Source organism: Myxocyprinus asiaticus, chromosome 23 (genome assembly GCF_019703515.2).
Source record: "Myxocyprinus asiaticus isolate MX2 ecotype Aquarium Trade chromosome 23, UBuf_Myxa_2, whole genome shotgun sequence".
Lineage (NCBI taxonomy): Eukaryota > Metazoa > Chordata > Actinopteri > Cypriniformes > Catostomidae > Myxocyprinus > Myxocyprinus asiaticus.
In genome coordinates, this window is record NC_059366.1 from 23144860 (window position 1) to 23167976 (window position 23117).

At 39.3% G+C, this 23117-nt stretch overlaps 1 protein-coding gene across 7 annotated transcripts in view; it reads left to right on the plus strand.

The window, feature by feature from the left end:
- LOC127413720 (LIM domain-binding protein 3-like) overlaps window positions 1–23117 on the plus strand; it is a 71313-nt gene that overhangs the window by 32226 nt on the left and 15970 nt on the right. For 3 of the 7 annotated variants that reach the window (XM_051651087.1, XM_051651088.1, XM_051651089.1), the window contains exons 2-6: window positions 2011–2162; window positions 6645–6720; window positions 7283–7566; window positions 13980–14146; window positions 15624–15660. In XM_051651087.1, coding sequence (XP_051507047.1) covers window positions 2011–2162; window positions 6645–6720; window positions 7283–7566; window positions 13980–14146; window positions 15624–15660 — 716 coding nt within the window. Of the gene's footprint in view, window positions 1–2010; window positions 2163–6644; window positions 6721–7282; window positions 7567–9809; window positions 9833–11330; window positions 11535–13979; window positions 14147–15623; window positions 15661–17691; window positions 18094–23117 lie in introns of those variants that run through there. The other 4 variants (XM_051651090.1, XM_051651091.1, XM_051651092.1 and 1 more) reach the window with 3 other exon arrangements.

Consider the following 23117-nt stretch of genomic DNA (forward strand, 5'->3'; position numbering starts at 1 on the left):
ATTATAACAAGCATAGTATACTGTACATTAGCCTTTATAAATAAAGATTTTTGTGTGATGTAGTGGTTTCCCTCAGAATAAATACATACTTATGTTCAACTAAAAAGAGAGAAGCCTTATTTTTTTTATCGCAACAGGAAGAGGTATAATTCTGAAAATGTACTCTGATAAACTTCTTTGGTTAAATGAAAAAATAAGTGGAATGAAATTATGTTTTTAACCAGTTACCAGCATTTAAAAATAACGTTCTTACTCCGGAACAATTGAAAGGGACTTGCTGTTTTTGTAACCCATTTGTAGTTATATTCTGAAAAAAAGTTTGTATTCTGTACATGAACCGTTTCTGTCCCTGCTCCTTATATCATGATTTATATGTGCATGTACTTGAAGTGGTTGTTTTTTTTCACAACAGTATATAAATCTGTGCATTTTTGCATTACATCAGACATTATATACTATATACTGAGGCTGCATTGTGCATAATGATGTTGTTTCACCTGCTCTGCTTCTGTCAGTGTGGTATTCCTGCTGGACCTTTTTGCTGGTTTGTCAAAGGCTCAGTCTAGGTAGCCACAGGCTTTCCAAGCATCTCTGAGATGTTTGGCCTGGTGCTATAGAGATATGATGATCCCCAACTGATCCCAAAGGCAATAATTATAGCAGACAATGAGCAACCATCCCAGACTGAAGTATGACATTAGGAGGACTGGTTCCTGATTCATGAACATTTAAGAGCTAAGGATCTTGGCAGAAATATTGCAGCTTTTAGACCAAGCAAGAATGACCCAGGAATTGGGAAATTGGTATGGTTGCACTATTAGGTGTTAGTTATTGTATACAGCTATTAGTTTTCATACTGCAAATGTGAATTGCAACAAGTCTGAGATTAAATTGGATATCTGGGATTTTTTTTAGCCTACAAGAGGAAACAAACCATTAAAACACACAATATGCTCTTATATCATAATGCAAAATAGAAGCAAATAGTAATCTCAGACTTTTGGACCACACTCTATTTCACATGCTCTTGTTATGCTTGTTAACTAGTTCTCAGGCTCTTGAAATAGGCTTTGCAAAATTGGCACCTCTGAGTCTAAAGCCTTGGCTCTGATGTGCATGCATTAATTTAAAATCAAAACAGATGGAAACACTAATAATACACTGTAACAGAGAGCTCTTCAGTACTCCAAAGGGAGTTTTAGTAATAGTCCCTTAGGAAGTCCAATATAACAGAGTGTCAAAATATCCTCAAGAGAGAAAAGAGAGAGAAAAGAGCAAGAAAGTTCATGCACACAACTGAAATCAGCTTTATTCATTTGCATTTACATAAGTATTTCAACAAATGAGACAGTTCTGAGGCTGGTAGATGGTCTGCTCTACCCTTGATTTAAACACAATTGATGGTTGGCTGGGTAGGTGACTTCTTACCCAAACCACACAGTTCACCACATTTAGAAGAAATGTCAACACAGACTTCCACATGCCACATCCTGATACAGTGGTCCCAGAAAGTTTTTGGACACTGAAGTCAATCTTAAAATGAATGAATTTCATTAGATAACAAAATTATTAAACCGGCAAAAATGCAACTTCATTGTATGGAGCTGATGCAAATATTCATTCAGTGTCTATAGACAAAGGGTCATAACTATATTCTTATCTCAGTCTTATTTTTAGCAGATAGGAGGAACACATTATCTGTTCTTGCACTAAGCATGCCACATGCCAAATGTGTGCTTGAGATCTCTTTGTGTACCCAGCTGTCATGGATTAAGAATCACAGTGTGTTTTTTATCCTCTACTAATTTTATTGAGAGGGTATCAAGGAGGCATCTGCAGATGACAAGAGTTTTCACTTTCATCCAACCTACTGTACATTATCAGTCCCATGAGGAGGCAGACCATAACAGGACCAAATTATTATTACCTTTATTTGCTGTTGAACTATTGTGTTTGGTACTGCTCTGACCTGTCAATATTTCATTCAAAAGCTTATTTTTTGTTTGTCAGATTACACCAGGAAGCAAGGCAGCCTCAAGCAACCTGAATCAGGGTGACATCATTGTGGCCATTGATGGGGTCAGCACAGAGGGGATGACACATCTGGAGGCCCAAAACAAGATCAAATCTGCCAACTTCAATCTGGCACTCACCATGCAAAGGTATGCTGCTACATTTTTGCAGTGGTGTGGTTGTGCTAAGGATGTGTGGATTTACGTGACCATAGTTCACGGTTCGCGGTTCTCTGATTGGTGAAGCTTTCTCTGCTGGACCATGGGTAATGTTGACTATTTTTAAACAATGAAGTTGAAATAATGCAGACGGATGGCTTCAATGGAATCATATATCATGGTTGAACAACCTCTACTCTAACTTACTGCAGATGGAACATTGACATCTTCTGAGCTCTCTTACTGATTATCCTTGAAGTGCAGGAATAGCACTCCCTATAAATGGTCTGAAACCTTGAAACTTAGGGCCCTTGTCCAAAGGACACATTCTGTCTGAATGATGGCCTAAAAAGAAAGACATGGCAGTAATGGAAAATTCAATATTGTGCAAGACACAAGTCACATTCAGATATTTGAGAAAGTCCTTTTTGATAGAATCCTCCATCCTGATTAAAATGACACCATAAGGTTGAGGTCAGGAATAACATCCCAGAATTACTCTTCTAGGCTTCTATTCTGGAGAAGGTAATAAAATGGTCTGCAATGTTTACTCTGTGATCCGCTCTGATATTACATCTCTCTTGGTCAGCATAAGCTCAATCTGGATCTTCACTGACAGCTCTGAGACAGCCTAGTTTTTTGCAACTCCTCTTGTGTGATCTGTCTATTTTGTAGGTACAAACAAATTATTATACTGAACACAGAAGTTAGCGGGCCTCCTGGGCGACTGTGTTTAGTGAAGGTGCTATACTCCTTCACGGCAATGTAATATAAAAGCAAGTCTGTACTATTCCCAATAGGACAATTTGGCAGTCAATCATGGTATAAACTTTAATTAACCGTAAACATGCAGAAGGTTCAATATACTGTATCACTAACAGATGTGACTGAGATTGTGTATGAGTTCAGAGGGAGATAAGGGGTGAATGCTTGTATGTGTTCAGTCAGGGAAAGGTCATGTTTATTGCCATCATATTTTCCCAGTTAGTCTAAAATGACAGAGATGATATAAAGAGTGATATGACCCATTCTTACAACACACTGGCCTTATCAGCACAGATTGGCTGCTGATTTGTTATGTATAGATCTGAAGTTTACCCTTCTTTTACTCACATGGGGGAATTTACCAAGAATGAATTGCACCGTCTGATAACGTAGTTTATTTGTGAATGCTGTCTGCATTGTTTTAACACCTAATTCGCTTAAAGGAATTATGCAAATTTGGTGCAAACACGGCCAAAAATTCAGTGCTGAACGCAATTTGCACAGTGCAACTCCTGATCTTGTGTTTCGATGTTGAGTGCTCTGTTGTGGAGGATTCAGCAGATTTCCGTGATCTGGCATACTTTGCTGGAAATTTCGCTCCACCACCTGAAGTGTTATTTTATGTATTTGAGTAAGATAAGAATAGGAGGAGATTTGTTCATGTTTAATGTTGTGTTATATTGGCATTTAAAAAATGTTTAAAGTTTTTGGAGTTACCATTTTGAAGATTGGCGATTGTTATTTGGTTGAGGATGGACTAACACTTTCAGTGATTTTGATTTGAGTGCTGCTTTGCTCTGTAAGCAGTTGCTGTTAAACTAACAGTCATTACACTTGCTCACCTGGCATATACTTATGGTTAATGAAATTAATTTAGTTGGACCAACTTAAGACAGTAAATTAGGTTTTATCTAGTTGGTCTGACAATATGAATTTAAGTTTGTACAACTAGAACTAGAACAAGTCAGTTCAAACCAATAATTTTTTGTTTGAAAATTTTAATTTAATTGCGTGGAAAAGTTTTCCTCAATTTAGTTTCCTCAAGTTTTTTTTTTTTTTTTTTAGTGTAGAGCTGACTTTTATGAAAAACAAGCAACCTATAATAAGCAGAATTTACAATTTATGCATCTAGTGCCTGGTGAAACTGGATTGTGTGTGGTTCATGAATAGGGTGTGTTTTTGTGCTGAAATGCTGCACACAAAAGAGGTGCAACTGTTTAGCGGATTCACCCCACAGACTTTCACCTTTTGCCTCTCTTTCTCTTGATCTGATGTGTCTTTTTATTTTTTTTCCTCCCCTTTTCTCCCCAATTTGGAATGCCCAATTCCCAATGCGCTCTAGGTCCTCGTAGTGGCATAGTGACTCGCCTCAATCCGGGTGGTGGTGGACGAATCTCAGTTGCCTCCGTGTCTGAGACCATCAATCCACGCATCTTATCACATGGCTTGTTGAGCGCGTTACTGCGGTGTGTGTGGAGGCTTCACACTATTCTGCGACATCCACGCATAACTCGCCACACGCCCCACCGAGAGCGAGAACCACATTATAGCGACCACGAGGAGGTTACCCCATGTGACTCTACCCTCCCTAGCAACCGGACCAATTTGGTTGCTTAGGAGACCTGGCTGGAGTCACTCAGCACACTCTCAATTCAAACTCGTGACTGGTAGTCAATACTCGCTGAACTACCCAGGCCCCCTGATGTGTGTCTTTTAAAACAAATTGCTGTTTAATGAAAAGCCCTAAAAAAAGGACAATGCATATCATACTACACTTTCAGCAGCTCTTTTCTAACTCCAGCTTCCAGAAGATTTCTTTATGGCCTCTGCCAAGTGTCCATTAATCTATCTGCAACCTCACACTCCAGTTAACCTGATAAGCTATTTTCCAGCACTGTGCTCAGACTCAAGGCTGCCCAGCATCTACATACATGTAGACATTCATATAGAAATGCACAAAAACGCACAGCTCTGAGAAGCAGCCAGAAAGACCCAGCTAAAGGAATTAATGCAGACTGTCCTTCCATAATTAGGTGTTAGGTGTTATGTGGGTCTGTTTAGTAGCATTGCTTGTTTAGATTTTGTGTCACCTTTATTCATGCTTAGCCTTCAAGTTCCAGTGGGAGAAATTTAGAGGACTACTATTTGTTTTAGGTATAGGATACAGTTTGTATTAAAGGATGAGGATTAAGTTTCTGTTGTGATTTAAATATGACTTAAATCCAACTATCAACAGAGAGAGCCAACTATATGTGAAAGAGACTCAGTTATCAGCCATTTATTCTCAGCAAATTGCAAAAATATTTATGTACTACAGATCAACAGATCTACGCCCTAGAGTCTAGAGCCTAGACCAATGTCAGATGTCTGGTTTACTTTCAGAATGGAACTTTATGTGTTGTGTATACAGTATATATGACACATACTGAGCGAGTGCCACACCAGGGTTAGCATATCTCCCACATGGACTAACCCTGCACCAGTCATCCATGTGATCTGTGAAGATGCAGTTCTGATATATCTTGAGAACATTTAAGTCAGGTTTACTAGTAGTTCACTTTATCATGAGCAGGAAAAGAAAACCCCAAAAAAGGCATGCTCACCGTCATTCCCCCTCTCTGTGCATACCTGCAGGGATTACACTTGGTCATCCTTCCTTTTAGCCCCTTTTACTTGAGCTGTCCTAATAGATCCCAGACTTCTGGAAGAATTTTTTATACAAGGTGGCCACATAGGGGGAGATGGAATGAGGGACTGAACAGGATGCATTCTTGTGTTCAAAAACTGCTATATGCAGTGCAATGTAATGGAACAAAATGAAGTCGTCTCAAGACTTCTTTTAACTTGACACGCCATCTTAAAAACTCTGAAAACCCTGAAAAAGTTGTGAGATGCATCACAACAGTCAAAGACATCAGTTTAGTGCATGTTTACGTAGACCAACAATTTAAAAATAGCATAGACTGATGCAAGATGCGTCCCTTGTGAACAGTTTTCCCTATGTGTCTTGTCTAAGCTGATACAGACATTGTTTTTTGTCTGTTATTTTGTCACCTTCATTGTGATATTTCAAGGACTTCGTGCACTTTTACAAGAGAAAACAAATTGTCTTTTTGCACAAATCATCAAACCATATGTACTGTATTGTCTTTTTTTTTTTTTTTTTTGTCTTTTGTGTGCCTTAAGGCCAGCAGTGTTTTTACTTTTATCTGCTCAAAAAGATTCAATTTGGCACAAAGTCTGTTTGAAAAAAAGCTTTCAGTTCTAATTGCTACAGCAAAAATGGCTCCCACTGTGGATGGGATTCATTGTGCTCTTATTGTGACAGTGGGGTTCATCTCAGTAAAACCAAAGGAAAAGTTGTGAGACCTGAAAAACTGTAAATATTTGGCTCAGTTGTCTGTATTGGCTGCTTCAGAATGCCCCCAACAAACACCAACATTTCAAAAATTCAAACATTCCAATTGGCTGTTGGATTTAGAATGTTCATAATTTTCATGTTTGGTGTTTTGGGGCAGTGAACTAGCCTTGTGCTTGAATTATATATCCAGTACTATGCATGTTTATAATAGAATACTGGGCATTGTCATTTTTTCATAAATTATTTAATCAATTTCTGGCTATAGTCTAAGGTGCGAACTTGGCAGTCTTTGAGTTCACAGAACTTATATATATATAAAAATTCTTATTTACTCTGTTTTATTACAGATCAAAGCGGCCCACCCCAGTTCCCATGACAACACCATGGATCGACTCCCCTATGCCTTTGATCCCCCATCAGAAGGTCTGTTTTGCATTACATCTCCCATTCTGCAAACATCTGCATACAGTATATTCATGCATTCAGATATTTTAAACAACATAGACTTCCATTCCAAATTTTCTAATTCTGATCTTTCACAGACTTATGAAGACTACAGTCCTTAGAGTAGAAAGCCCTATAAAGAGGCATGTAAAGGGGATTATTTGGCAGGCATATGTTGGGGGCCATTTTAGAGGCTACAATAATAGATTCTGGGTTTTGGCTTCCTTTCAACTCGGGAGGACTTCCATATAAGTTTTCTGCTACCTGTATAAAGTGGCATTATGCCCCTAGTGGCATTCACTCCACATATGCAAAAAGTTAACTTGGTACATTTTGAAATTGTGTTGAGTATATCACTCACACACATGATAATTATAAGATGACAGATTATTTTATTTTAAGTTTTAAATAAGTAAGTACTGATCAGCAGTATTCCAATTCATTTGTAAAGTTGTTCAATCAATATTGGACCTCCTCTGACCAGCTCCCTCTGTTCTTTCCTTTCCAACACTGTCTACATACACATATGCCTCCCTTTAAGGATCAGCCTGTGCAAATTAATGGGGGTCTCTCAACTTCTACTGAAACAAACTCCAGCTACTCAAGCAAGCACACCAACCAGACTTATAGCATGGTGGTGAGCAGTAGTGGAGAGGCTTCTTTGCCTTCTCAAAGGCAGTTATGTGCTCCCAGGGAAAAATCCACCTCCATGCAAAAAAGCCAGCAGTATAACTGCCCCATTGGTCTGTACTCTGCCGAGACAATGAGAGAGATGAGCATGCTACTGGAGAGGACTAAGAGCTTGGGGTCAGGCATTACTAGTGGGTATGTAATCATGCAAAGGACTAGATTTGATGCTAGCCAGGTGTGGTAAACCTTAACTAGACCTATTCAAAAAGATTGAGTAAAGACCTCACACCAATAAAATAATAAAGATAAAAAATAAGTATTTTTGTCTTGTTTTCCAGTAAAAATAAGTACACGAGAAGCAAAATTGTGATATACAGTAATAAGACTTTTTTTCATAGAATATATCTTGAATTCATCTTACCCCATTTGCAAATGTTTAAGTATAAACCTCAAGAAAAAAAAAAATTGTCAATAGGGTAAAAAATAAAATAATCTCTGAAAACAAGTCTTAATATTTTTAAGTTAGTGTGCTTCTCAAGTAAATTCATGCAACAAACAAATATATTTTTATAATATATTTTTATTTAAGAAGTGGAAAACAAGTCAAAAATACTTGAAGAAAATTATTTACACAGTGCATTTATGAAAAAGCTGAACAAATAACTTTCCAAATATTTACACAAGAAATTTGTTTTGCTTGTGTTTCATTAATTAGGCCTAAAGTGCTTTTAAACCCTAAAGGCTTAAGTTTTCATTAGATTATGACTGTTTGAGAACTAGTGGAATGTGCATTTTCAATCAGACATTCTCATGAATTTCAAAAAGATGTTTTAGCTTTCAGACTAAATTCGGCTAGGGAAAACCGAATGTATATAGGAGACATGGTTCAGCCGCATCTGGTTGCTAACTTCCCTCTTTGACGGAGGAATGACAGCAGCTATGAATCATTCAGAAAAGAGAGGTTACATCTGTTAACACTGACCCCATTCCACATTGGCATTAGTAGAGCAGAGGCAGATCTGGTTAAGGCTTCTGAAGGAATGTGCAAGACGGCAAATTTGATCTGAGGTTTCAGTTGTTCCCATGGCGGCCCTCCTTCAGGTACTGTGATCAGGTTATAATGATGCATTCACCAGAGGGTTCAATTTGTCTTGCCAGACAAAATACATGCCTGTAATATTACTTAGGTACAACAACAACAACAAAAAATAGATGGAAAAATTATGCATAAAATATTGTTCAGATAACAATTGAGACCCCTGCTAAAAAAAATAAAATAAAAATAAAAATTCTTAAACCACCCCTAGCTGGTTTGCTGCTCTTAGCTGGTCTTTAGCCTGGCCAAGCTAGTATTCAGCTGGTGTAACTGGTCGGCCGGCTGGTCTCCCAGCCTGACCAGCTCACAAAAGCCAAAAAACGTTATAAAATCAGCAAACTAGACCTGATTATACTAGTAAGGCAGACCCTTAGGCTGGTTTCATATTCTATGTTTGCCGGGACATTAAAAGCACTATATTGCTTTCTTTCTGTTTGTCAACAGTTTCTGCTGCGTTCTGCCATATCATCTCAAAGCAATGTCCTTTGGCAGTACTGTGGTGGATTAGGAAATGGATGACAGTGTACCCTCTCAATTTCACCTTTTCTACCATGTTCTTACCATGTGCTACAGCATAGGGAAAATCTCAGGCCATCGACTGATACATTTACACAGTCACCATAGAGTCGGGGTGAGAGAACACCTGTTGCAGTTCTCTCTATAAAAGGTCATGGAATGTCAGGGTTCAGTTTCCTAACTACGCTGCTACACTGATGCATCCCCCTCACTCCCTCCTATTACATCTTTACAAGTAGGCACTGAAATGAAGGGATATTTCTCTTCCTTCGTATGTGGCCAATGAAGCAGTTCCATTTAATATGGCCACTTATGTGCAGTTATTTATTCATTTGCCTCTTTGACAGGTGACCCACTGCTGTGTGTTCACAAACACGTTATATTTCATTCACCTCAACCACACACACACATGCACACTCACAAACACTCAAACACACTAACATTTTTCCTTTTCCTTAAAGGTGAAGTTTGTAATTTCCACTTGTGGCTCCAAATGGAATGGCAATCTGTTTGTTGAGTGCCACGACAAAGATAGACATAACAACATTGGCTAAACCAATGATGGAAAATTTGGGGGTAAGGCTACCAGGCTGTCAGGATAGAGAAAAACCATGTAAAAAATGGCAGACCTGTTTGGGAGTGTTTGGGAACTTATGTTATCTTGCACTTATGTTTGGTTCCACTTGTGGTGCAGAAATGACATATTTCACCTTTAAAATCAGGGAAGTTCCACATATAGAACTTTCATTGGCACAGCCCCTCCATGTAAAATGTTAAATAAGTTTCTAACCAATGCCCTTCTTTCTTTTTCCTTCTGTCATTGTAGGTTATTACCAACACTCCTGCCAAGTTAGTAACAGCCTCCTGGCATAACGTTTTAGTGCTCTGTTTGGTATACATGCATGGAAATGTTTGGAACGACTGTTTTGGTGTGTTATCAACAATAAAGTGTGGTTAGTGAGATTTGTCTTTCCGTGCAATCATAGCTTGCTTTAATGGTGTACTTAATGCTTAATGTAAACCAATACAACACAGAAAAATTTATTAGAATTAAGCTGACTTACTCTTTGAGTGCTGGATTGAAATATACGCTTTTTCCACCATTGGGCTATATGGTGCTGAGCACTTTGAGTAATGGATCCAGGTAGCATTTCCACTTGAGCACAGTTTGGTATGGTATGATTACACACTGTTCCAGGCCGGGAACTCACAGCAAGGTTAGCTCACCATACTCAACAGTGCTGGTGGAAAGCCTTTAGTACGTGGCGAGCTGGCAACTCATGATTAGTTACTTGCCCAGTCAGTCCATTCTATTCCTTTGCACCATGATGGAAAAGGAAACTGGAAATGTGCCAATGAGCCCGGAACGGTATGGAACGGCACGGTTCCGTAACGAGAATCATTCTGACTGATGGTGGAAAAGCGGTTATATATCCATAAGCAGGCCCACACGGAATCTGCACTAATAGATCTCCACAGAAGGCAAAGCACATTTCCACAGAATTGGAATGTTTCACAAAGCTCTACGTAACACTGGCCCCTGCCGTATTTGTGTATTAAATATTTTGGTGAATTTCATTATGCTCTCAGCTCCATTTAGCACATTTGACCATGTTGGGATCTGTTCAGCAGAATTCCACAGATTAACCCCCACATTCCATTTTGGCCTGTCCATAAGTAATCCCAGCTATTACAGTGGTGTAGTGTGTTTAGGGTGGCGATAGGTTTGCTTTGGCTCAAAGAACTCATGATTTAGCTATAATTATGTAGATACAGAAATTATTTGGGCAATTCTCTGTTAGTATAAACACAGTGGGCCTTATTCATGAAACACGAGCATAACCAATTTATGTGTAAAACATTAGTTAAAGGATTCAAACATAAATTGTCCCATTCAATTCAATGGGACGATTTCCATAAGAATACATTTACACACAAATTTGTTTGCTTATGTTTCATGAATAAGGCCCAATGTGATAAGTTCCACAGCATGCTGTAGTTATGTGTCATGTTTTGTGTGTAAGTAATCTTTTGCTGTGTAAAACATGTGGTTGATGTGTTTCATAAGAGTTGTGTTGATTGCCTTTAAAATACATTTAGCCTTTTATTTAGCCTGTTTTTGTCTACTTGGTTATTATTATACTATAATTAACTTAGTTTGTCTAACCTACAACACATGTCTTACCTTTTACTCCCAAATAACCTTTCACACTCCCTTTATCTCTTTTTCTTCCACTCTTTTCCTCTCTCTCTTTTCCCATTGATCTCTCTATCCCTCTCTTAATCTCTCTTTAATTCTCTGTTGTCCCAATACTTATACCTTACCACCACTCCCTCACTGGCACAGCAATGAGTACCTGTCCAGCTTCAACCCCATAGCTCTGAAAGACACTGCTCTCTCCACCAACAAGCCCATTGAGGTGAAGGGGCCTGGAGGCAAGGCCACCATCATTCATGCCCAGTACAATACTCCTATCAGCATGTACTCCCAGGATGCTATCATGGATGCCATTGCTGGTCAGTCCCAGGCCAGGGGTAGCGAGCTGTCGGGGTAAGACCTCCTGCACCTAACCGTGTCTTCTCCCTGCTCACATGGCCTGCATGAAACGTCTTTGCATAATGCCAAATAGCCATGCTTGACTAGGCCAGCGCTACCTGCTAAATGCTGCAGAGGCTGAAGACTTCCCAAGGATGTCTGATCATACTCTGGATATTGTCTCTCACATTACTGTTTCAGTGATCCAGTATTGACGTAAAATGGTCTATGATGTGTACGTGTTCTTTGAATGCGCACAGAGGACAAAGAAAGGCAGTTAGTAAACTTTTCAAAGCCCTCAAAATTAGTAAATGTTGCATTTAGTTTCTGCAGAGCCAGCTAGTCTTTTTTGGGTGCTTTTGAAATGGTTAGAATGATGGGAATTCTCAGTTAGTGGTCATGGTTTATTGGCATGCTGTCTGTTTTAATAGCAGATCTTAATAATCTTTACCAGTGTGGGATGTGTGCACTCTATTTATGCAAATTTTTGTTCACTGAGATTGAATTTTAGCTGTGATCTTTTGATGTGTGTTGTTATGAACAGTGATTCTCATAGTCTCTGGTCTTTGGATGGTTTATATTGAAAATGAAAGGGGCCACTATGCTCTATGCTTATTTCAGTGTCATGTCAGATGCCACTCTATAGTGCATAACATGGAAGCTTTATCTATTTATTGCTCTCTCACTCCATTCCATTCATCCATCTATCCATCACTTCATCTGTCCATCATACTGTACATCACATACCCTGTCCCGTCCATGCCTTGCCCAATCCCAATGACCTTGCCTGGCAGCAGTGAAGTGCTTTCTGGCTCTCCCCTATCGTAAGTAGCCTGATCCATGTGTTTGATATGAGGTTTTTTTTTTTTATCTCTGTCGCTTTTGTTCTGTATTTTCCTCTGTCACACTCCGCAACCCTTTCTGCAGAAAGAGTTCTGCAATACAACTGACATTTGTTGTGCATGAGTAGAGACTGTTCTACACTTCAGCAATATTTGAAGTACAGTGGCCCCAAAAAGCAGGGCTGTCGCTAATATTCGTGAGGCCATAGAGGATCTTTGTGAGCCCATCAGGGCCTGCAGCAATGTTCCCAGTTGTCCTCCCTGATGATGGCCCTGCCAAAAAGTATTTGGAAGCATAAATCACACTTGAAAATGAATGAATGTGTTGGATGATAAAATATTAAACCAAGTGGCATTAATTTTTCATGTCATACAGCAAAAACACACTTTTCAAGCAAAACAAGAAGAATGATATATTGTTTAAAAGAAAGACACAAAGTATTTGGACATATTCTTGTTGTTAATAGTTAATGTGATGAACTGCACCTGTGGTTGCTCTGCTAGGACACCTATAAGGGGAACTGACTTCATACATCCACTAAAAATGAACTTGACATCAGCTTGTTAAAAGTATTTGAAACAAAATGGCTAAAAAAAAGTCAAGCTAGTTCTGAGGAAAGGTCTAGCATCATTTGTTTGCAGGTGCCACTGTTGATATTTTGTACCTAATGCAATGCAATACAGTAACTGTATATTTAAGATTGGGGCATGGAATATAGTAGTTTACATTGTAAAACCCATATCAGTAGACCACTAATCTGTATATTCGGGGGGACATGTCCTTCTCAATGTCTATGGTAGTTATGGCCCTGAAGCTGTAAAAGTGTGGCTTAAGTGTCCTAAAGTGTCCAAATACTTTTTGTGGCCACTGTAGCTGGATATTGCTTTTTTTTATTTAGCCAGATGCAATGATGACATCAAATTCTACTCCAAAATATCAAAGTTACACACTGTACCACTCCTTTTGCCTTGTTCCCATCCCTTCATATGCCCCTCCAACATGACAGCGACTTCATACTTGATCGTGCTGCTAGGTAAATTTGACAGTCTTTCACATAAATTGTATAGTTTGGTGGAAAAATGTTTAAAATGGTGAGGTTTACAGAAGGAGGGTCTGATAATGTGGAAACTGAAAACCCATGATTATCAGTGATTCAGTTGTAAATGTCAACAAACAGATCTTTGAATACTATATACTATGTCGTCATTCTTCTGGGTAAGACATATAGACTATGTGTCCAAAATATGCTTTGTTCTAGATACTGCATTTTGAAGTGATAAGCACGCTTCTGTCCTTAAAAATGCCAATGCTTCTTTGTTGCCGTTTATAAGCATATGTATGAAGTATACTGCATATCCTTATATATTTGCCTAATTAAATCAGTGTTAACAGATGTGTTATGCTATACATGATGACGTATGTAGCATAGTAGTAATGGCAGTAAATTAGTCAGAATGGGGCAAATTGCATCACCGATCATAACCTATACAGTATTAATCTAAAAATTATTAACCAAAATAATGAAATACATTATGGCGTTACACATCAACAAAAGTTCCTGGTCATGCTGATAAGGAACTATGTGTTTCACAAGTATGGCTCTTTCTTTGGTTGCAGTAATCTGCCAGTTAAAGATCATGTTATAGACAGTGCTTCCCCAGTGTATCAGGCTGTCAACTCCAGTGAGACCAATGAAATGGAGCCCTCTGATTGGGCCCACAGAGCCGCCCAGCTGCAGTCCAAGTCCTTTCACATCCTCGCCCATATTACTGGAACTGAATACAGTGAGTGTGCCTGCTACAGTTAAAGTCAGAAGTTTACATACACTTAGGTTTAAGTAATTAATACTCATTTTTTAACCACTCCACAGATTTCATATTAGTAAACTATAGTTTTGACAAATTGTTTAGGATATCTACTTTGTTTTATCCAACAATTGTTTATAGACCGATTGTTTCACTTTTAACTGACAATATCACAATTCCAGTGGGTCAGACATTTACATACACTAAGTTAACTGTACCTTTAAGCAGCTTTAAAAATTCCAGAAAATGATGTCAAGCCTTTAGGCAGTTAGCCAATTAGCTTCTGATAGGCTAATTTACTAATTGGAGGTGTACCTGTGGATGTATTTTATTGCCTACCTTCAAACTCAGTGCCTCTTTGCTTGACATCGTGGGAAAATCAAAAGAAATCAGCCAAGACCTCCTTCATCCTTGGGAGCAATTTCCAAACGCCTGAAGGTACCACGTTCATCTGTACAAACAATGGTACACAAGTATAAACATCATGGGACCACGCAGCCATTATACCACTCAGGATGGAGATGCATTCTGTCTTTTAGAGATGAACGTAAAGGCCGAAGAACACCATCCCAACCGTGAAGCATGGGGTGGCAGCATCATGTTGTGGGGGTGCTTTGCTGCAGGAGGTACTGGTGCACTTCACAAAATAGATGGCATCATGAGGAAGGAAAATTATGTGGATATATTGAAGCAACATTTCAAGACATCAGCCAGGAAGTTAAAGCTCGGTCGCAAATGGGTCTTCCAAATGGACAATGACCCAAAGCATACCTCCAAAGTTGTGGCAAAATGGCTAAAGGACAACAAACTCAAGGTATTGGAGTGGCCATCACAAAGCCTTGACTTCAGTCCAATAGAAAATTTGTGGGCAGAACTGAAAAAGCGTGTGCGAGCAAGGAGGCCTACAAACCTGACTCAGTTACACCAGTTCTGTCTGGAGAAATGGCCCACAGTTCCAGCAACTTATTGTGAGAAGCTTGTGGAAGGCTACCCAAAGTGTTTGACCCAAGTTAAACAATTTAAAGGCAATGCTACTAAATACTAACAAAGTGTATGTAAACTTCTGACCCACTGGGAATGTGATGAAAGTAATAAAAGCTGAAATAAGTCATACTCTTTACTATTATTCTGACATTTTACATTCTTAAAATAGTGATTCTAATTGACCTAAGACAGGGAATGTTTTCTACCATTAAATGTCAGGAATTGTGAAATCTGAGTTTAAATGTATTTGGCTAAGGTGTATGTAAACTTCTGACTTCAACTGTATATACACTACACAGATTAAGGTTCATCATAAACACTGTGCATTATTTATTATCTTAACAAGATGCATGGATACATCTGGTTTGCTTTTGTCAATTTCCTTTGTTTTAATAGAGATCAAGTTGATTCTGTAAAAAAGCTATATCTATCCTCTGACATTTTCTCTTCTCTCTTTTCTTCTCCTCTGCAGTGCAAGACCCTGATGAGGAAGCTCTAAGAAGATCAAGGTAGGCATCTAGCAGCAGCATCTGGTGGCCACATTTCTGATCTGTGCTGAAAACCAGCCCAAAAGGCTGATCAATAAACCAGACATTTGATCAAACCCCATTGTTTCACACTACTCTCTGTGCTGAACTTGACCGACACACAAGCTATTACCAAGTTTAGACATTTATTTACAGTACTGCAGCACTCCATTCACAATAGTTTGGAGCATGGGTGTAAAAAGTACAGAGAAATTGTGCTTAATTTAAGGTTTGGGTACAAAACAGGTTTAGGTCAGAGTTTCCACGATTAATTGTATTTAAAAGTAAAAAGTAAACATTCTGTAGCTTAAGTAATACATAATGACATCAAGAGATGGGTGATTTTCTCACTAAAGTAACTTTGATGCACAAACTTTGTCAGCCAACCTATTTGATAACAATTTTGCATAATAATGATGAAGTACAATTACTTACTTTACACCCCTGGTCTGTTGTACTTGCATCAAGTTTCTTTTTTCCTTTCTAGCTCTCATTTAATTTCACACTCTGACACACTGCAATGTAAAGTGTGATCTCAAAATGCAAAGTATGACTATACTTGGATTATTATACTTTCATTATTTGATTACTTTGTGATTAAACTAGCATTTAGTGCTGTGCAGATTACTTGTTAATTGTAATCGGGTACTGATTACAAATTACATGACAAAAAAATGCAATCAGTAACGTAATCTCGTAGTTTACATTTTTGAGGTAATCTAATTAAATTACTTTTGGATTACTTTCAACCTAATTGTATTTTATTTTGTCACATACATTTGAGTAGGATAATCATTTTAGCATAAAAATACAAATAGGAAGAAAATGTGTTCCATTCTTTATTATTAACAAAAAGAGCCTCACAAAAAGAGCTCCTCATGACATTGTTAAAAAGTTAATTAAACATTACATGAATAAAATAACGTTAAATCTAAGAGCAATGCCAGTGCATGGCCAAAGTTTATAATTCAGAACACTGAGGCATCAAGTTCATTTAAGTGCATAAAACTATAGCAACATTATGAACATTAATGACCATAAAATCAACAGCAACGTTGCTAGGTCAAAGCTTTCATCTAAAAACACTGAAACACTTTTGACCTTTACTGATAGTCCATCACCTATCCCAAAGCTGAGGTGTAAGATATTATCTTTTGAACAGCAAGAATATTATTTAAAAAAAAAAGGCAGAATATTTTAAGACGGCAGAGTTCCACCGAGTCACACAAGGAACAATTGTGTCAAGTTTTATGTCAAGTTTCATGCAGTGGACTCCACTGCATCAGCAGCAACAGTAGAGCTATGGGCTTTGTTCCTTATTGCTGCACATTTTGCAGTTGAACTATTGTGTACCCTGCGAGCAGGACCCTTAGAGATGGCATCCACTAGATCCTTTGAAGCAATTAAATTCAGTGTGTGAGCTGCATACCATTGGTGTAATTTCATTCTTAAAAATGAAATTATCTCTATAGATCTAGTGATTAAATGCTGAGGTAGACCGCTCCATCTTCACCTGGCTGGCTAGTAACTTGTATCAGTTCTGAGTGCAACAACACTCAAAGACTTACCAAACATTTATCAGTGGTGTGCTTATTTAGAATGAAAAATGTAAAAGATTGAAAAAAAGACAATGATTAAGATGATCAATAAATTAACAATTTACTGCCATTCCCTTGTTAATATGTAATCATGTAATCTATAAAAAAGGAACTGTAGTACAATTACAAGTATTTTAAAATATAATTTTATCCAATTACAAATACTTGATTTTTGTAATCTGATTACATAATCCAGATTACATGTAATCTGTTACTACCCAGCACTGCTAGCATTGGATTTAATCAGAAGCTACATGTAAATTTTGGCACACAGTCAAAAAGCCAACAACAGGAATACACTTACACATCTTGGGCAGGGGAGTGAAGGCCATATTCCCTAATCCATTTCTCCACCCTCTCTTTTCTCTCTCATTGCTTGCTTCCTTTTTCCTGTATAACTCTCTTGATGTCGCAGGGAAAAGTTTGAATCTGAAGCCAAAAGCCCTCGTTTTGCTAGACTGAAAAACTGGCACCATGGCCTGTCGGCGCAAATTCTTAATGTGCTGCAATAAGCAGCTCAAGACAGAGAATTAGACAGGTAGCATTGACAGGCTATACAAATAGTACCGGAGTTTCAAGAAAGTCAAAGCATGTAAGAGAGAAAGGCAGAAAGGGTGTAGATGAATGTCAGTTAGAGTTGAGTGGCTTTTTCTGTGTCACCACTATAAAAGATTTACAGTTTCATGCTACTGTAGTTGCTCACTTTATGGTATAGTTTTATGTTCGAGGTAATGTCGCCACCATTTAAGTTGTCTCTCTTGTATCGCATCGTTGGCTTACATATTGATGCTTGTTAGGAACATCATAGCATCTGTGCGCAAGTCTTTCAAATCCATTAAATAAAAGAAATGCCTGTGTGAAATTCGTTTTTGTGTGAAAGTATACCTGGATTTGAGAGATTAGGAAAATTAATTTAAAACAGTGGTTCTCAAATGGTTTTGTTTCAGGACCCAGATTTTACTGTACATTTGACATCAAGTGGTGACCCAACACAGTACCAGAATTGTGTATCATACAAAATGTTCTCAATTAAACATTGGAATTTATTAATATTACAATGAACTACATAGTCCCAACAATATGCAACATTAACATCACATTGGCTGAATAGGAAAATTAACATTAGTTAATGCACGATGAATTAACATTGAACAATTTTATTTTTATTAACTAACATTAAGATTAATAAATGCTGTAAAAAAATATTTTGTTAATAGATTGTCATTGATACCTAATGCATTAACTAATGTTAACAAATGGAACCTTATTGTAAAGTGTTACCATTGCATTTTATAATTTGCATTTAGTATTGTTTTTTCACTGCTGCCCATGACCCAAACAGAACAGACCTGCAATCCATTTTGAGTACTGACCCACCAGTTGAGAACCACTGCTTTGAATTTTACATTAACTTAAAATAATTATAACAGGATTTATCTGCTCAATCAGCCACCTCTGAGACACTAAGATTAAGTGATTTTTTTTTCCACTTCTGTTAGCACATCAAGGCTAGAAGCATCTGTACACTATCAAAACCATCTAAAAAAAGGGAAAGTGTAAACATTCCCTTTTTCATTCTTGGCCACAAGGTCACAAGTGTTTAGCTGCTCTGCAATGTAGATGAGATCATTTGTCATGTGCCCTTCTTCTCTAAAGCTTTGATACTGTGATAGCTTTTCAATGATTAACTAAGGCCAAGCAAATGTTGAAATTGTTTGCACATGCAGTCTGCGATTGTAGGTATTTGTATTCGAGGAGACATGAGTCATTGCTTATCTGCTTAAAAGACAGTTCTACATAAAATAAAAGCTTTAGCTTTAAACATCAACTTTGAATTAAAAAACTATTATTTATTTATTATTTCCATTGATGTTATGAAACTGATGTTTCGTATATAAAGAAATCATTGAAGTAAAAATGGGAGTTTATGGCTTTTAGTCTATTAGCTTTGAAGCCATTTATATGCTAGTGTACTTCTAAACTTGACTAAATTAACATTTAGCAGATAGGTATTCAATATGTACACTTTTCCTACAGTCTTGATGACTCATACTTCTACACTGATTTTTGTACAATCAATCAGTGATCAGGGATTTGATTATTTGTCTAACTATAATAACTATAACTATTATTTGTATAACTATAAGGCTAAGGCTAGATTTGTATTTGTTCACTGGATGGCTCTGATCTAAGACAGAATAGAGGAGAGGTTATGCCTTTGAGACTGGAAAAACCTCATAACTTTTTTCTCGGACAAATTCAAATCCAATGGTTTCACTTTATCAGGACATTAGACTTTTAGTAAGATATGAACATATGTGAGTTCATTTGGTTAGGATTAGTAATAACCTTTAGGTGGTTGAGTCATGACTGAAGGGTCAAATTCTGTGTCTGGAGGATGGGCGAAGGCACACAGAGTCATCAGAACTCCAAGTTGTTGTCCTCCTGTCTGTCCTCCTCCAGAAGAGAAATAAGAGAGGCAAGATGAAAGTCAATGTCTCTGAGTAGAGAGTCGGTAAACCAGGTAATTCTGGTTGTCACATAGGGAAATGGTGTTTGCTCTGCTGTGGGCCTGCATGCACTAGATTGTTACTGGAATAAATGTATGAATTTGCTAACCATGTCCTCATACCATCTCATTTCATCTCACCCTTTGTTTCTTCTGAGCCTTCCACTTACATGCAGTGCATGCTGGGCAAGCGTGTGACTGAACTGGAGTGCTTGTTACTAGCTTGCTTACAATATTTTCTGCTATGCTGAAATTTCATCTGTCTGTTGTGTTTCTGTAATAGTGTGTTGTGTGTAAATGTATGTATGTTGTGTGATGTAATGAACATTATTTCATTAGTATTTAACCATCTTGTTAGAAAGTCTCTTCTTGTACCCATCTAGGGCTAACTTTTAAGAATTTGTTTGTTGTTTTAACCTAAACCCTTTTAAAACAGTTGTTTCCTATCAAGTCTAATTGTGGTAAGCATGTCTTTGGTTGAATGCAGTCAAACGGGCATTCATTCAAAGCTTTCAAAACCCCCAATTAGTTTTTCAATATTGTGAAACTCACAACACAGTTATATGTCTTCCTGTATTTTATGTTCATTAACTGGACTCAAGATGGCGCCGAGTATGGCTGCTGCGTTTCGAGCTCTGACACAACATTGTAGTTTTTTGTTTGTTTTGTTTACAGTTCTTATGTTTTTTGTCTTGGATGTTGTCTGCCTTATTGTCTATGACAGACAAACACTTTTGGACATTGGTTCTGCAATTACACACCGTAAACCGGACTTCAAATTCCTCGATGCCGACCCGCTGTTTACAAACACGCCGGAGCCCTTTGTCTGGGCAGCCTGGCTGCGGAAACGCAAAAGGAAAAGGGGAAACAGAGCCGGCGTTCTCATCAGAGTAAGACGTCGTGCAATCGACCCCCGCTACCCAGTATTCTACTGGCAAATGTTCAGTCTCTGGACAACAAGCTCTGCGAGCTGAGAGCACGGATCTCTTTCCAACGAGAGACGAGGGACTGCTGCATTATCTGCCTAACATAAACTTGGATGTCTGCGGAGATTCCAGACTCAGTCATTGAACCCACGGGGTTCTCCGTGCACCGAGCGGACAGAGCGAAAGACCTCTCAGGTAAAAGCAGAGGTGGTGGTGTATGTTTTATGATCAACAAATCATGGTGTGATCAGAGGAATGTACATTCTATCAAGTCTTTCTGCTCTCCTGATCTGGAATTTCTCATGCTTCTGTGTCCGTGGGGACCGGGTTTTGGACCATTGCTACTCTCCCTTCCGGGATGGCTACAAATCCCTCCCCCGCCCACCATTTGGCAAATCGGACCACTCTTCCATTCTGCTTCTGCCCACTTACAGGCAGAAACTGAAACAGGAAGCACCCACCCTCAGAACGATCCAGTGCTGGTCGGACCAATCAGACTCTACGCTACAAGACTGTTTTGATCACGCAGACTGGTAGATGTTTCCGGTCCGCCTCTGATGACGACATCGAGCTTTGCGCTTATAGCGTAACATGTTTCATCAGAAAGTGTGTAGAGGACGTTGTTCCGACCAAAACAATACAGATCTACCCGAACCAGAAACCTTGGATTAATAGCGATGTTCGCGTGGCACTTGATGTGCGGACCTCCGCTTTTAATTCCGGGAATGCGGAGGAGCATAAACAAGCCAGTTATGCCCTCCGAAAAACCAGAAGAGCAAAACGTCAGTACAGGAACAAGACTGAAGGACAGTTCAACACCATCAACTCTAGAAGCATGTGGCAGGGAATTAACATCATCATGAACTTTAAAGGGAATAAAAACTCCGCCGTGAACACCGCAGCCTCTCTCCCGGATGAGCTAAACACTTTTTATGCACATTTCGAGGGAAATAACACTGCCCTCGCGGAGAGAGCTCTCACGGCCGAAGCTACAGAGGTTAGTTCACTCTCCGTCTCTGTAGCGGATGTAACCCGATCCTTCCGACAGGTGAATATCCGCAAAGCCGCGGGTCCAGACGGCATTCCGGGCTGCGTCATCAGAGCATGTGCGAACCAACTGGCTGGTGTTTTTATGGACATTTTCAACCTTTCCCTCTCCTTGTCTGTGGTCCCCACATGCTTTAAAACGTCCACCATTGTGCCTGTTCCAAAGCAATCCAAAATCACTTGCTTAAATGACTGGCGTCCTGTTGCTCTGACCCCCATCATCAGCAAATGCTTTGAGAGACTAATCAGAGATTACATCTGCTCTGTGCTGCCTCCATCACTGGACCCATTGCAGTTTGCTTACCGCAACAACCGCTCCACTGAAGATGCCATTGCATCTACAATACACACTGCTCTCTCCCACCTGGAAAAAATGAACACTTATGTGAGAATGCTGTTTGTAGACTACAGCTCAGCATTCAACACCATAGTGCCCTCCAAGCTTTATGTGAAACTCCGGGCTCTGGGCTTAAACAGCTCACTATGCAGCTGGATCCTGGACTTCCTGTCAAGCAGATGCCAGGTGGTTAGAATGGGCAGCAACATCTCCTCATCACTGACCCTCAACACTGGAGCCCCGCAGGGCTGTGTTCTCAGCCCACTCCTGTATTCTCTGTACACACATGACTGTGTGGCAACACATAGCTCCAATGCCATCATTAAGTTTGCTGATGATACGACGGTGGTAGGTCTGAACCCTGACAATGATGAAACAGCCTACAGAGAGGAGATGCACACTCTGACACACTGGTGTCAGGAGCACAACCTCTCCCTCAACGTCAGTAAGACAAAGGAGCTTGTGGTGGACTTCAGGAGAAGAGAAAGAGAACACAGCCCCATCACCATCAATGGAGCACCAGTGGAGAGAGTCAGCAGCTTCAAGTTCTTGGGTGTCCACATCACTGAGGAACTCACATGGTCGGTCCACACTGAGGCCGTTGTGAAGAAGGCTCATCAGCACCTCTTCTTCATGAGACAGCTGAGGAAGTTTGGAATGAACCACCATATCCTCACACGGTTCTACACCTGCACTGTAGAGAGCATCCTGACTGGCTGCATCTCCGCCTGGTACGGCAATAGCACTGCCCACAACCGCAAAGCCCTGCAAAGGGTGGTGCGAACTGCCAGACACATCATCGGAGGTGAGCTTCCCTCCCTCCAGGACATATATACCAGGCGGTGTGTGAAAAAACCTCGGAGGATCATCAGAGACTTCAGCCACCCGAACCATGGGCTGTTCTCACTGCTACCATCAGGCAGGCGGTATCACAGCATCAGGACCCACACCAGCCGACTACATGCAAGCTTCTTCCCCCAAGCAATCAGACTTTTGAACTCTTGATCTCTCACGATCAAATA